The following is a 16,554-nucleotide window of genomic DNA, read 5'->3' as shown; positions in this document are numbered from 1 at the left end:
CTCCAGAAGGGAAGGAACTTTCTCTCTCAAGAAATGGGGGAGTCTCAGAATCTACAAAGGAACTTTCAGCTACAAGCAATGTTTGGCAAGAGAAGACAGAGAACCTGGTTCTGAACGAGACAGTTTCGCCAGACTCTACATTTGCCATGCCCAGCCTGCAGCTTTCCTAATTTATCTCAGAATCAGAAACCTGAGAGGTGAAATGTCATCTGCTTTTGTGCCTCGTGGTTCCTTTTTTGAAATTTTTAAGTAACTGTGCTCTTAGTTCAATTGTTCTTAACTGGAGGACTTGTTAAGACAGAATTATAGGACCCTGCTCCCCCAGTTTCTGGTTTAGGTGGTCCGGGGATAAAGCCTGGGAATGTACTTGTAACAAGTTACCAGCTGGTGCTGATGCAGCTGGTTCCAGGATTACATTTGAGAATGGCTTTAGTGTATCAGTAAAGCTATTTATGAACTTTTCTGAACGAACTTGGCTGTAAGAAGGTAAGTGTGGAAAAGGCCAATGGACTTGCCCATAAGCCAGGAGCAGCGAGAGTGCACTGGGGGTGTAGGCTACATGACTGAGTGCCTATATGGGCTGGGGAAGGGAAGTCACAGCTGGAAGAGACTGGCTATTCCTGGATGGAAATGAGGGGAAACGGGAGGCCAGGATAAGCTGGGCAGGGGAACCAGGCTGGCTACAGAGACAGAGATCTGGCAAGGGCAAAAGTCAAATAGGGTAGAGCTCTTATTAAAAGCTGCAGGCTGCTGATTGGGCGGCAGGAAAAGAACAGGGGAAGAAGGACACCAGCACCAGGAGTGAGCTCCTGGGATTGAGCTTGTGACAGAATCTGGTGATCACATTTCAGCTGCGACTCACTGTCTCCAATGCCTCCTTCTGCCTCTTTATGCCCATCAGTCATAAAGTGCCCAGGAGTTGCCCTCTGACAGTAGTGAGGTGAAGCTCCTGCAGCAAAGGAACCAAAGACAGCACTGATGCTGTTTCTTCCCCTTAGTGGTGGTCAGAAAGTGGCAGGCAGGGCCAAAGCAGAGGAACTTCCAAGAGAGTGGTTTGACCTCTGATGTTCTCCAGTCCTCAGGCTGCATTTATCCTTCACAGGAAACTGACTCAGCTGCCGAGTTTGCACAGTGCAGAGTGGTCTTTTGGCTGCAGCAGTGGGCTAGTGGCTGGGTGCCTGGCTGCTCTCACTACTCCTGGAATTGGGACAGCTTCGATAGGAACCTTTTCCCTGGGTACCAAGAGAGGCAACATCTCTCTGCAATACTTCATTCCATCATTCCTTTCAGCTACAGGAACAAAATTGTGTTTCTAGGCCCTTCCTGGACCCTGACCTTCAAGCCCTACCCACCTAGCCTAAGTCAAGTTCCTGTTTTCCCTTTTGTTCCTTTTATCCCATTTCCTACACATGTCTGTTCAGTTAAGAAAGGATTGAGTGCATTCTAGATGCCAGGCCCTGTCTGTACTGGGGAGACAGAGGTGAGTAAAAGAAATCTCCACAATCAAGGAAACCACAGTGTAGTCAGGGAGACCCATGTACAGAGACAGTTACAGCCTTGGAGGATGAATGCTGTTTCTTAAACATAAAGCTCATGCCCACTTAGGGCCTTTGCATTTGCTGTTCCTTCTGTCTAGAATGCTCTCCAGAGCTTGGTTCATTTTCTCACTTCACTCAGGTCTCTCCTGAGAGGTCTTCCCTGACTTTCCCATGGAAAATGGAGCCCTCGAAATTTCGAGTCCATTTTACCCCATGTAAATTTTTTTCTATAGCACCTCAAACTACCTGACGTATATCTATTTAAATGGTGACGGGTGGGCAGCAGCAGTCAACCTCACATAGTAGACTATAAGCTCTAGAAGAAAGAGAAGGGCCTCCTCACTGCTGAATTCTCAGTTCCTAGAACTGGTACCTAACAAGTACTCGATGTATATTTCCCTCTTGATCATTCATCTTAACATGATTGCCCGTTGAACTTGTCTGAGCCTGTCAGAGTCACCAAAATGCAGGATGAGGCCTTGGGGAAGAACATTTTCAAGCCTGCCTTCCCAAGTTTTCTACAGTCTGCATTGTGCGGGCCCCCCCACCCCCGCCCCGGTCCAGGCTGAGAAGGTAATAGCGCCCTGCCACTAACTATATGTTACTGACCGTTAAGTGTACTGGGCCCTTCAAATACGTTATCTAACCTCACGATGCTCTGCAAAGTCAGCATTATTTCTTATTTTACCTAAGGTGGAACAGGCTCAGGAAGAATGACCTGCTCAAAATCACAGATAGCAAGGTGCCCAGGGAAAGGGAAAGGTCTACCTATATTTCAGCCTCGTCCCTACGGACCTTCCCCATATTTCCACCAGGTCCCCATCAGCCGGGCCTCGGCTAGTCTGGCTGCTCCTCTAGCGCCAGTGCGGGGAGGTGCGATAGCTGCACGATGGAAAGGGGGGGGACTCTGTAAGTCCCGGGCCAGAGCTTTCCTTCCCGTGCCTCGCGCACCGGCCGGCGGCTGGATGCCTAGTGGTCCATTCCGAGGCCTGCAGCGACCGTGTGAGCTGAAGAAATACGATGGGGGGAAAAGGAGAAGCTATTGCAAAGGTCCCGCAGGACGGGAGGGCACACACCCTCTCTGCGCTGCCGCTGGCTCGCAGCACCTGATACCCCAGACCCGGACAAGTACCGCGGCAGCGCGCATGCTCGGGGCGCTTCTCGCCCCCTCCCCTCTGCGAGCCGCCCTTTCACCCAGGCAACCGCGGCGCGACTACGGCGCGCGCGCGGGCTGGGCGCGGACCGGGTGGGGCCGGGAGGCACCGCTTCGCGCAAGGACTGAGGCGACGGCGGCCGGCGTAGCGGTCTTGGCGTGCCCCACCTCCTTCTGCGTCCTCTCACGGTTCTCCTACGCGTTTTCGGGCCCAGAGGGCTTAACCCCTAGCCATGGACTCCCAGAAAGTAAGCGGGGAGGGGGCGGTGGCACACCGGGGCCGGGCGGGGGTGGGGTGGGCGGGGCGCCCCCAGGGCTGGGCGGTGGGCGCACTGGGGTTGCAGGGCCCGGCGAGACCGTAGCGGCGGGGGCAAGGCCATCCGGCCATCCTCTCCTTCCCAGAGGGAGGGAAGTGGGCACGCCGGGCTGCGGGGACCGCGCCCGGTGACCCGGGCTGGCCTCTGCCTTACACCTGGTCCTGGGCCCCGGCTCCTCAAGATAAATACCGAGCCGTCCCTATGAAATGATTTTTTGCAGCGCTGTGCGCCCTGGGATTCTTGGAGCCTCCCAGAGTGCTCGTGAGGGTTCGCCCCACCTCAGCAGGTGGGGAAGCCGAGGCACAGGGGGTCCGCCTGCTGACGCCAGAGCCGGTGCTCTCGCCTCGACCCTGCCTGGTCCTAAGGCTCTTGGCACAATGCCTGCATTTTTAGATGGGCAGCCTAATCTCCTTAGCGCCGCCCCACCCCCTCGGGGCTGCTTCTTCCGCCGATCTCAGTGTTTAGTAGTGTTGGTTGAAGGGGGAGAAAACTTAAGAGTTGTCAGGGCAGCGGTCGCACCCTCTGTGACCAGTTCGGTGTTGCTGATCCTAGTTCCCTTAGTGGTCATTGTGGCATATTTTACACTTTCCGAACATATTAAGGAAACGATATAGAGACCTAGCCGTTTCAATTAAAAAAAAATTTGAGCGAGCATAGGCAGTTTTCAGTACAATTAGAAGTGAGTTATTAATATTCAGCCACAATCCCTACATAGAAATCAACCACCCTCTTTTCATCTTTGTTAGATGATAGTAATTGAAATATATACAGTAAGGAAACAGCACTATGAATTATTTAGCAGGGAAAAACAAGGGCATATCCAAGAGGCCATTCTTTTCTGTTGTTAGATAGAAAGCACTGGAAAGACATATTAGGACAATGTTTTCTATAATTTGCCTGGATTCACTGCCTTGAGGAGCTGGCTGTTCTAGTATTTAACACAAGTACGCATGATTTCATTGTATCTTGAAACTCAGTTGGGTAAGAACTCAGCTTTTACTTATGTGACTATCAGACATTTAAAAAAACTGCATTTTGTGAGTTTTGAATATGTACACATTTAAAACATCTCTGCCTAAATTTGTAAAACATTTCACAGCTTCTTTAACTTTTTTAGATGAAAGTCACATGATATCTGAATGGATATTATTAGCTCAGGGCAAATGGAAGGGCAAAGATTTGGAGTCCAGAGACTTGGGTTCCATGCTGCTATTTCCTGACTCTGATATGGAGCCAGTCACTTAAGTCTGATTAATCTATTTTTCTCATCTATGCAGTGAAAGTATGAATATTTCGTAGGGTTATTGTAAAAATCAGGTAAAAATTCATTATGAAAACGCAGTGTTCTTAAAGTTTATAAAAATAAGAACGAAAATACTCTGCTATAAAATATAATTTTAAAAAGTATTGTAATATGGGTAATCTTATTTTGCCAGGGCACACATTATCCCTCCCTTTCATGAGGACTCGAGAAGGATGTCCCCTGCAGGATCATATCACTAGCCCTGGTCATAAGTTCAAAGATTTGAACTTACTTGGTCTCCTGCCAAATGATGTAGATGAGCACCAACACACACCATGTGCAGTTTCCCCAGAGGAAGCAAAGAATTAATTGCTCTTTCTTACTGGTACTAAAATCGCTCATTTGTGATGATTTTGATAATCAGTGTATCACTATCAGAAAATGTGTTAAATGCCATTGGTGGTACTAGATAATATTTTTAATTCAAAGATCTTTTGTTGTGTAGCTTAAAATGAGTGTCTGGTGTTAATAATTGCATTGCTATCATGCGTTACTGCAGAATCAGTCATATACAGGATGGGGCAAAATTAAGTTTATACTTGTTTGAATGGGAAATAATACAGTATTAAGTAATATAAGAATAAAGTCAGTTTTGCATATTTACAACTGTAAACCTACTTTTGCCCTACCCTGTACTTCAACTAATAATGAACTAAACTGGATATCTATTCTCCTTAAAGAAGACAGTAAGTAATACATCGCTGGCATGATTTTTCTTTCCCATTATAGAATGTTATGGTAAAAGTAGTAGCAGGGACGGGACCTTGGTCACTGTAAGGAAGATGGTGAGGTACTGCAGGTGGCAAAGGGTGAAGATGGCTTGAATATACATACACCTTTTGTAAGGCATTGGGATTCGGGCTTCACATTAGTGAGAGGATGACTTTGGAGCCAGGTCTCCTGTCCTGCTGTTTACGAGCTGAATGAGGGTGGGTGATGTGCTGTGTGTCTCTGTTTCCTCATCTATAAAATAGAGGAAAAATTGTACTCATCTCCAAGGGTTATTGTGAGGATCATACTAATTTTTAAAAATCATTTGGTGCCTGGCACACATGAGTACTGTCAGCTGTTGTTACTAATTTCATAATCCCAACTTTAACTTTCTACTTTTGTTGCTAATTTATGCAACTACTTTTCTAACCTAGTCTAGCTATTTTTTATCTCTGTCCTTAAGTTTTAAAGTATGTTTTCTGTTCTTATATCTGTGGTAAGTGATTTCAAATGGTGGTGTGAAAGAAGAGTTGTTACATCCTGATTGAAAGAGCATTGGAAGTTCTGACTCATGCAGTCTGACAATGGAGGTTAAATTACTGGACAGTCTTACAGAAGCTTGGTCAGCAGATGGATTAGTTGGCCAGCTGCTTTTTTTGTCTGTGGAAATAACTTGGACTTCACTGTTGTGTTAGCAACAGATGCTCTGTTTGAGTAGAGGAAGAAAACATAATTGCCTTGGGTATGTAAGGCATACTGTTGGATACAGAAAACCACAGCATTATCTCCTAGCAATAAACAGAGGGATTTTGTTTATATTGAGTTTCTGGGACACTTGTGTACAGGATGTGTTATGGATAGGTGGCTTTGTTTGATGCTCAAACCTTTTGGTTATGTCCTTAAGTGCTTTTAAGATAAAATCTCGAAGGTTTCTTTACCTGATGAAATGTGCATATTCAAAGAAACCATTGAAACAAATAAGACATTTGCCCCTTTTTAGAATGTTGGCACTTAGAATTTGATAGTTTCACTTAAACTGTGGTACAGGAGCTCATTCACATTCATCGGGGTTGCTGTTCCCAGGAAAAGGTACGTATTGCAGGAATAGTGAATGAAGGTGGAGAGGACGGAGGAAGGATGTTGCTGACAGCAGACATTGTCAGTTGTTTGCTTTTTTCCCTCTTTTTCCTGTGTATTCTTTATGTTTATGTTTTTTTGTTTATTGATTTTTAGGAGAGATTGGGATTTAGGAGAGATTATTTGTGCACTCATTGGTTGCTTCTGGTATGCGCCTTGATGGGAGATTGAGTCTTGGTGGGTGAGAACAAAATTCCAACCAACTGAGCTATACCTGGCCAGAGCCCAAATATTTAAAAGAATATAATTTATTGTATGGCTATTTCATATGATGGGCAAATTGGTTAGAGGAGGAAATATTGTAAAGCAGTAAAGAGCATGGGCCTTGTAGACAGACTTAGAATGATCTTTACCTTATTAGCAGTATCATTTTGGGCAGCTGGTTGAATCTTCATTTTCTCTTTGTAACACAGGGATGTAACCCTGCCATTAGGGATAGAAGGGGAGGCAGTCCTTGAGCCAGAAAGAGCCCATCTCAGTGGAAGCTTACTACACACAGTCTGAGGATGGCTGACTCATTTTTACTGCTTCATTGTGCCGTTTTTTAAATACGCAGAGACCCGATCTTACACCAATACTTGGAAGACTCCTACGTCCTCTGCTCTCCTTTTCTGCATCTCTCCAACTGTGCCCACCCCTCCCGCAAGTCCTGGCTCCAATCTCTGGTTTGTCTTTATACTCAAATCTTGGTGCACAGGTTTCTGGGACTTACACCAACAGGTTAACAGCTAACTCTTGGTGTGGGGCTTCTCTCATAGCATAACTTCATTGTTTTACTGTGCTAAAATACAGTGGTGAGGATGGGAAGAAATGGTATAGGCAGCCCAGGGATGATGGTAAGGCCTACTTATCTGCAGGGCTTGTTGGGGGAATTAAATGAGAACTGTTGTAATTCTTTTTAATTTGCCACTACCATAATGCTTTATGAACATTTATATAAAGTGTTACTCCTTTTTCAGATTATTTTTGCAGCTTTTTATCAATATTCAATTATATTTTGAGGAGAACTTTTATCATACAAAATCTTATAGGAAATTGTTAAAATATTTATAGTTGTAGGTGCTTACAGATAAAAACCTTGTGTGTCTGGGAAAATTATAAAGTAAGAGTACTTGCATTTGATTTTTACTGAGAATACAAGTACCTCGTTTGGGTTTTGCTGTTCCTACCCAGGGACAGTTATTAAACAACTAGACCTGAGCTGTCCGATATGACAGTACTTGTTACACAGGGAAGTGAGATTAGAGTTAAAAAATAAATTTAGGTCCTCACTTGCTCTCTCCATATTTCAAAAGCACATTAGCTTCATGTGGCTAATGAGTAACATGTTGGACAGCACGTATGAGGACATCTCCATCAACGCAGACAATTGTATTGGATAGTACTGAACTCGAATGTGTGAGAAAATTAAATCACCAAGTATTTTATTTAAATAGGGAGCATTATCAGGAAGTCTGAGGTATTTGCTACCAAAATTATTTACCTTGTTTAGTATGCTTCTATAACATCTGTAAATATTACCATGAATTTTGTAGTTTAAGCTGTACATTTATTATCTCATTTCATATTTCTAAAAATTTTTTATTTTTATGAATAAGTAAAATGTCAAATTTCAGTGTCTCTTTGCTTTTCTTCCTGATACCCTGATGTTGTATTGGAAGTTTCTGTTTGTTTTTGCAGTGTTTAAGGTTTGGTTCTATTTCTTCGCTACAGCCTTGTGGTCTAACATAACACTATTGATATCATTTGTGATCCTCTTTGTTGTGGAACGTATGATAGTGATTAACTTGTAGATTAGGAATGAGGAGTTTTAAAACAGTACACATACATATCCCATCGTTTTAGTTATAGGCCTTTGGCAATTTTGAACAAAAAGCTTTATGTTGCTCCTATTTATTATATAATATACTCTTATGTAAAGGGTTTATTTAAAGAATTGTTGTTGCCCTGGCTGGTGTAACTCAGTGGACTGAGCTGTGGGCCTGCAAACCAAAGGATCCGGTTTGATTCCCAGTCAAGGCACATGCCTGGGTTGCAGGCCAGTTCCCGGCAGGGGATGCACAAGAGGCAACCATACATTGATGTTTCTCTCCCTCTCTCCTTCCCTTCCCCTCTAAAGATAAATAAATAAAATCTTAGAAATTAAAAAAAAGAATTGTTAATGAAGTTTATAATTCTGTTTTTTTAAATATAATGTTTCATTTTTTAATCCTAGGAAGCTCTACAAAGGATTATTTCAACCCTGGCAAATAAAAATGATGAAATTCAGAACTTTATTGATACACTAAATCAAACACTAAAAGGAGTTCAGGTATGAATCTTTTTGAACATTTGTGTAAATATGTTATAATGAATGATTATTGGATCAAATCAGAAGTATAAAAACACTCCACCAGCTGTAGATTATAAACGAATAGAGGTGAGAATAGGATTTTCAAATGGCAGATAAACAGAAATGCTTTCTTTGCTGTTCTTGCATTCTCCATGGAATGATCAAAGTAGTGAGGGAAAAGGAAAAATCTGGAATTGTAGTTACTAGGGAATACTGTAGTGCTCACTTCCGTCCTTTTCCACTTTATATTTGTCTTTTCTAATTCTAAGAGGAAATCGTACCTTTCCAAAAGTACTGGGAAGCTAGGCATTCCTTTTATAGCAAATAGTGGAAGAAAAATGTAGATGCTAAGAGGTCTCCTTATAGAAGTAGATGAAGCTAAAACATAAAAATAAAAAGCCCAATGAGGAAGGAGAGGAATACTTAAGGAAATGGCCCTGGGTTCGGGAAGATAATCTGTACCGTAAATAATCAAATGTTGATGGTGGAGGGTACCTTAAAAATAACCTAGTGGTGCTTTCCCATGAATGTGCCTTAATGCATTTAAGTGACATTTCTTTGTAAAATAACACAGAAGATTTGTAGGACACTTACAGACAGTGAATCCTTCCCTGTGGTTTTCATTTGTTTTTGGCTGGTAATTGCCTGGTCCTTGGCCTGTTAAACCTTAACGGCCGTTGTATTTCTTTCACTTCTGAATGTGCTATGATTGAAGTCAGTTAATCATGATCTGTCTTTCAACTATTCCATTGGAAAATCTGGTGAATTCACAAATCCACTTTAAGTAAGAAAAGCTAGTGATTGTAAAACTCTTGATCTGTGGGAGAATCATCACACTTGACACCTGGATAAAGAGACCATCAGGGAGAGCTAGCATAAGATTTTTTTCTGATTGGCAAATTAATGGAACTCTACTTTAGAATCCAGAAAAAACAGAGAGGGAATTAAGCTACACTGAACGCTGAAGATGGGGGCATACAAGGCAGTGGGGAAAAGACAACAAGCATAGGCCAGGTGCTCATTGAGGGGAGAAGAGTAGCCCCTTTTCTTTTGGATGAGTAAACTGAGGTCCAGAAATTTCAAGTGGCTTGTCCAAGGTCACACTGTTACTGAGTGGCTGATGTGGGATTTGATTTAGGTCTTCCGCCTTCCAGACTACACATTTCTTCTTCCACAGCTTGTTCTTACCATTGTAAATGAACTAAAATGACGAACATCACTTTTGGTAAGACTCCAGTGTGATGGTGTCTGGATACATTATAAGCAAAAGTTTGGATTATGATTTTACAGTAGATTGTATGTATTATTAGTTCTCTTAGTGTCAATTTGCTTCTCTTAAATGAATGATTCATTTAAAAATTTGATTCATTTAAAAATAATGATTCATTAAAAATTTCTTCTATCTCATCATTGTTGCAAATATATATGGCTTTTCTAGGTATTTCAGAGATATTTTAAGTTATTTCTTGTTGAAATAATAGCATCTTGCTTAATGAGGCATTGAGAAATGTTCTATTATTAAGTCTGCCACTATCAGTTAGTTTTGTAGTTTTGGGCAAGTCACTTATCTGTATTTAATTTAATAAAATGTGGGAGTTTGATTACAAATTCGAGTCAGTAGATGGATTCTGAGGTTACTTCTAGTACTAAAAATCCAGTGGTTGATAAATCTCTAGGAGCCAGTACAGAATTGGTAAGTTTTTTATATCTTTGGTAAATGTAGTATTTTAGACAACCTGAAAGATTTAAAATTTACACAAAATCAGCACCACCCTTATATGTCCGAATTATTCCTTAAGAGTTATGGAATAAAAATCTCTAGAATATTTTATTAAAATGCTTCAGTAGTGATTCTGATGTGCACGCAAAATTGAGAATCACTGATTTAGTGTCCGCCTTAGAGCCTGAAGGTCCGGACAAAGTTGGCAGTCTCAGAACAACCTTTCTCGTTGTCCTGTGGAAGCAGTGCGAAGCTGTATTATAAAAGGTGCGGAGAGTATGGGCTAGTCCATGAAAGGCTGCTTAACTCCCAGCACAGCCGAAATAGTACTGCCAGCACTAACAGCCTGCTTCTTGGATTTATGTGTTTCCAAAGCCTTATGTCAAATATTAATATTTTTATGATGTTAGGCTGAGGCAGTTTATAACATAGATCTGCTATCTCCTTTGGTAAGTATATCTTCATTTTTTAATGTTTGACAGCTCTATAGTAAAATAATTTTGTTTTGTTTATAAATAGGAAAATTCTTCTAACATACTTGCAGAGCTAGATGAAGAATTTGATAGTTTATACTCTATATTGGATGATGTGAAAGAAAGTATGATTAGCAGTATTAAGCAGGAACAAGCTCGGAAATCACAAGAGTTACAGGTGAGAACATAAAACTAACTACGTATGAATAATTTAGTCTAATGCTTGATTTAATGAAAGCAAAAATTAGTGAATTTCTGTGTATGACTGCACTTTTACGTTGTAGAAGAATGATTCTTACCTATTTTTAATCATAGATATTTTGTTTTCTTAAAAATTATGATAAAGCCCTGGCTGGTGTGGCTCAGTGGATTGAGCACCAGCCTGCGGAACCAAAAGGGTTGCTGGTTCAATTCCCAGTCAGAACACATGTCTGGGTTGTGGGCCAGGTTCCTGGTTTGGGGCATGTGAGAGGTGGCCACACATTGATGTTTCTCTTTCTGTCTTCCCCTTTATCTAAAAATAAATAAATAAAATCTTTAAAAAGAACTCTAAATATTAAAAAGAGTCACAACTTAGCTACTGATGCCATTTCCTTCTTTAGTTGGAGATAATAGAGCATCTCTGTTCTTCCTTTGGGTTTACAAACTCGAAGCATGTTGTTTTCATTAATATAATTCAATAATAATTCTGCCCTGGCCAGTGTGGCTTGATTGGTTGGAGCACTGTCCCATGCACTGAAAGGTCATGGGTTTGATTCCCAGTCGGGGCACATACCTAAGTTGTGGGTTCCATCCCTGGTGGGGGCACATGCAGGAGGCAGATGATCAATGTTTCTCACATTGACCGGCCTCCCTCCTTCCCCCTCTCTCCCTCTCTCTCCCTTTCTCTCTCTCTCTCCCCCCACCACCCCATCTTTCTCTCCCCCTCCCCCCTCTCCCCCTCCCTGCCCTCCCCTCCCTTCCTCTCACCTTTCTCTCTTTAAAATCAATAAATATCTCCTCAGGCAATGACTTTTTAAAAAACTAGGTTAAAGAAGATAATAGTCCTTCTGAATACTGATGTTAGTGCTCTTTAAGTGTATTCTTTTATGTCCCCTTTTTTTCTTGCCCTCTTCAAACCAAATTCATTGCCTTTTCTTAGACTATTTGATCTCAAACTTTGATCTTAGATTGGATTCTTTCTTCAGTAGGACTTTGTTTATTCTTTTTGTGTTTACTTTAGTACATTAACTAGTCTGCCCTGGTGATCCTACGTGGACCATTTATACCTACCATTTTGTCTGCAGTGACTTTTCTTAAACCTTTTAAAAAGCTCTTCTATAAATGAGATTTTTCAAATTGTGGTTTGTTAATTTAAGTGCTGGTTTGTTAATTCATCTTTAGAATTAATTAAGAAGTTTACTTATGGGGATGCAGTATTTTTATGAAATTGTGGTAGGTTCTTAGAATAACCCATGAATACCATACTTTAATCCAAAATATGGCTGAATTATTCTACCTTTCCAGAGTAAAATAAAACATGCTGGAAAACAATAAAATGAGCCATAGGTTGTTGTTAGTGTCAATCTTAAGGGAAAACTAAGTAGACTTGAATATGGAATAGATCATAATAAATGTTCTGAAGAAGAATGTTGGATACATTGAAAAACATAGAAATAGGTCTGCCTGTGTTTAAAGGTATCACTAACAATATTTTCACATCTACAAATAATAGAGAGAACTGAATAAGAAAGAGTATGTTAGGTGAACTTAATACATCACTATAACAGAGCACATCACTCTAGCAGTTACCCTCTCTTGCTCCTCTCTATTGTTTTTGAAATCTAGGCTCTAGCATTTTTTATTGCTGTATTACCCTGTATTGGAAACTATAAATTAGCATTTAGGAGCATTATTTGATACTCCTATTATTGTGATAAATGTAGTACTAAGGTTGTGCTCAGTTGAATGTACCTGTAACTTGATTCATAAACTTTAAATAGTTAAATATCATAAAGAATATAGTCTTCATTATAAAGGATATTGTCTGCAGATGGATTATTTCAATATTTTAATTTAAATTGTTGGTAGTTTTCTGACTGCCCTGATTGAGAATAATCTTTAAGTAAATTTGACCCTAGTTATTTATAATTGTTTTACTTTCTTTTGTGTTTTCTTTACCTGTATGCAGTTAAGCTCATATGGACAAATTAAGCTCTTAGAGAAAGATGCTAAGTACAATGTATTAAGGTAATTAAAATTCCTTGACAATATGACTAGTGATCACCTTGCTTCAGTAGCTCTTCCCAATATTTTTGTTCAATTATTGCTATTAAATTGTTTGTAAGTTCATTACAATGCTATATGTTTAAGATTCTGATGGCAATAGGAAATTTTATTGTAATGATTAATTTTTTTTCCCTAGAGTCAGCTTAGTCAGTGCAACAGTGCCCTGGAGAACTCTGAGGAACTACTGGAATTTGCAACACGCTCATTAGATATAAAGGAAGCTGAAGAATTTTCAAAGGTACAAAATAATCAACAAAATAATTAAGCCAATTAAAAAGGAAAGTTTTGATTAAAAATTATTTTTTCTCTTTAATTTTGGATTTTTTCCATCTGAAAAATGAAAGTCTAAAAGGAGTAGAAAGTCTAGTCTTGTATTGCTTTCTGTGAGCTGATGGGGAAAATCGTCATGTGATACAGATGAGCACTGCAGCTGAGTGCATTGGTTATTAAACGTTCCACCGTTTAGCTTAAATTATTTGAATGTCTTACTAAAATATGAAAATATAAGTCTCTTTTTTAAGGGGAATGTTTGGTATGAAACTAGAAGCAGTAGAGCAAAAAGATTGCTAATGTTTTAACCTGAGTCCTGGTATTTAAGAGATTTTGAATTCTAGTTTTTATTTTAAGTAGAGTTGATTTTAAATGAATAACAGTTTATCAAATCTGTTGTATTTGATGTAGAATAAGAATATAAAATATATTTTAAAGTGGTGTGAAATGGTGTGAAAAGAGTGGGAAATTAAGCTATATAATTAGCAAAATACAGACTATTTAGTAATATTTTCAAGATAAAATATTTGAGTTCGATATTGTTTTTTTGGCCTTTGTGGACAAAGTAGTGAGCTGCATTGATGTCAGAAAGGTGGCTTTATAATCCATTTGTGTCCATTTAATGTTTTCATTTTATGATTAAACTTGAAAGTAGAAAAATCTTTCCCGAGAAGGTAGTATATATCCCTACACTAGACTGTCACTTATTTGGTTGACTGTCACTTATTTGGTTGACAGCAAATACATGCAGAGGGATCACCAGCAAGTGAGACCTGATCATTAGCTTGAATTCTGGATGGAGAAGTAGCCCAAATCCCACCAAACTTGGGTTCTCTGCTAATAGCCGTCCTGCACAACACTGCTTGGATCCTTTGCCAGAATTAATATTCCTGTCTTTCCCCATCCCTTAATTGAGAATTTGAATTCTACCTATGAAGAGCTGAGTTTGTGGAACAATTTCCAAGTCAGTATAACTAACCAGCCATCATCACAATCTTGCCACACACAACCCATTTGTTAGACTAGCAAGGATGGGATGGTAACTTGCCCCGGTGCCTACGATAAAGTAAAATGTACAGGCTAAGGCAGAGGGAAACAATGTCGTCTACATTTGATTCCAGGTAAAAAGGGAGAGTAGGTTTTGTGTATTTCCCAATTCTGACTCAGTCCTTAGAATATTCTTCAGTGAGTGTGCGGCTCCGACCACTGGGAGTGGCAGATACGGAGAGGGGTGGAAGCCTTTTCAAGGCAGCGGGAGGGAGGGCAGAAGCTGCTTCTGTGGGCTGGATTCAGGAATGCTGGGAGAGGAGAGGACCTTTAAGAAAAGCATGAATGTTTCAGTCTCGAGGGCAATTTAAAAACAAATCTAAATATTTGTTAAGAATAGCTCAAGCTATAATTTTCCCCCTTTGTTTCAAAAATGGGTGTTGATGTTCTATAACAGTGTAATCTATTGTATAAATGTCCTTAGTCATAGAGCAGATGCAGTATTGTATCTAAAGTTTATTTCAAGTTCTTTACTACTACATACTTTTTACTTACACATACTTTGTGAAGATGAATTTTAAGTGATTGTGTTTTACAAAAATAGTTCTTTTTATAAACATATTTATATAGCAAATATAAACTTCTAATGTATCGAATCAACCAGTATGCAGATGCAATGGTTTTTTTTTTTCTCAAGTTGGTTTTTTTACCTAAGGAAAATAGCATTTTGAAACTCTCTCTTTTCACTCACTGTCACTGAGTCCCTCTCATTTTCCAAGTTATGCCCTTAATATGTTATTTTTGGGGTAAGGGTAGATATCTCAATTATATATTGAAAAAGTATTAAATATTTGCCCCTTATGCATTTTCAGATTGTCTCAAGGAAACATTACAAAATTATCTGCCCCAAATCTAGTAGGAAAATTTGAAGTATAAGCAATGTGAACATGTAGACAAGACTTGAAAAAGTCCTCTGTTGTGTGACATTCAGATTTTTCCTAGGAACTCTATTTGGCTTTACTGCAAATCAAAAGAAGATGAATTCTCTCAGGCAAATGCCAATTTTGACATCTAGCTTTTGCTAGATTCATTCTTTTGACAGAGTTGGTGTACCTTTCTCTCAGCAATTATCATCCAGAAACAGATAGATTCTTATTTTCATTGCTACTTATCAGTGCTCTCTGACTTTAACTCTTTATTTGCCATCTTTCTCTATTGCAGCCTGTATTTCAGAGAATTAGGCTGTTAAAATGTTTAATTCATTTTGGATAATTTTAGAAAGTTATTATATACTAAGATGGCTTAGGATGGACTTCTAGGGTTTAAAGATACCTTAGTGTTTCTCATTTTATAGATAACTGAGTCCTAAAAGAGCTGAGTGTCTTGCTGGTTAATGTGATTGGCTGAAATGCAGATCTCTTATACTTTGGTCATTGTTCCTTATTTTTGGATGACAGATTTCAAAATTTCTGCTGATTGGGAAGAAACTTGGAAATTTCAAATTTTGTTCTGTTTGGGAAAATGAGTGATTGGAATACATTAAGCAGGAGCTAAAACTATTTTATTATTCCCTTTTTAACTGTGTCTAGAAATCCTATTCAATTTAGCTGCTCCATAAATAGAATTGTGTTAGAGTACTTTGCTTCTAACATCTTTATGTTAAAGGAAAGAAAATGAAGATATTAAAAAGGGATTTAGAAACAGTAAGATCTTTACCTTCAAAGGGCTGGATAAAATCACAGAAGAAAATAGTTTCTATATCTACTCATTGCAGATTAAAACCAAGAGATTGAAAAAAGTTCTGGTTTAACTTCTATATATTTAATTGGTAATTATGAAGAACCATTTGTGGTTACTACTATTAATATATTGTACTCTGACACAATTCTATTTGGGCAAGTTTGATCTGAGGTGGCAGATTCCTAGAACTTATAAAATAAAGAATCAGAATTGTAAGATTTATTTTTAAAACAATTAACTGAGAGATGGAGGAACGGAATGAGAGAGAAAGGAGATACCTTTGATATGAACAGAGGAAATGATGTGTTGGCAAACAGTATTTCACTGGAAGATTCGTATAGCAATCGTGATCAAAATTGAAATAGAAAAGAGTCATGTTGAGCAAAGTAACATAACTAATAATCTAATAATTCTGGAAGGCTTTCCAGTAGTATACAGTACCAAAACCTAAATGTCTGAGTATTCATTGGGTCCTCTTCATAACTCACTAACTGGAATTACATAGTTGCAAATAAATGTATTGGAGACAGAACCATGGTGAATGATGGGGTCAATTGGTACTTATTAAACAGAGATGTTTAAATGACAGAATGCACCCCAGTTTA

At 39.4% G+C, this 16,554-nt stretch overlaps 1 protein-coding gene across 3 annotated transcripts in view; it reads left to right on the top strand.

Annotated features, from left to right (window-relative positions):
* The first annotated feature begins 2,750 nt into the window (after positions 1-2,750).
* Positions 2,751-16,554, top strand: part of FSD1L (fibronectin type III and SPRY domain containing 1 like) — a 58,815-nt gene continuing 45,011 nt past the window's right edge. For 2 of the 3 annotated variants that reach the window (XM_037152734.2, XM_037152733.2), the window contains exons 1-4: positions 2,751-2,939; positions 8,375-8,470; positions 10,731-10,862; positions 13,089-13,190. In XM_037152734.2, the coding sequence (XP_037008629.1) occupies positions 2,925-2,939; positions 8,375-8,470; positions 10,731-10,862; positions 13,089-13,190 (345 nt within the window). In that variant the 5' untranslated portion in view covers positions 2,751-2,924. The remainder of the gene's footprint in view (positions 2,940-8,374; positions 8,471-10,730; positions 10,863-13,088; positions 13,191-16,554) is intronic. The other variant, XM_037152735.2, reaches the window with a different exon arrangement.

The sequence above is a fragment of the Artibeus jamaicensis genome, unplaced genomic scaffold (genome assembly GCF_021234435.1).
Source record: "Artibeus jamaicensis isolate MK-2021 breed Jamaican fruit bat unplaced genomic scaffold, CSHL_Jam_final scaffold_1964, whole genome shotgun sequence".
Taxonomy (NCBI): Eukaryota; Metazoa; Chordata; class Mammalia; order Chiroptera; family Phyllostomidae; genus Artibeus; species Artibeus jamaicensis.
The sequence above is the reverse complement of the archived record's forward strand: the minus strand, read 5'-3'. Positions and strand labels throughout refer to the sequence as shown.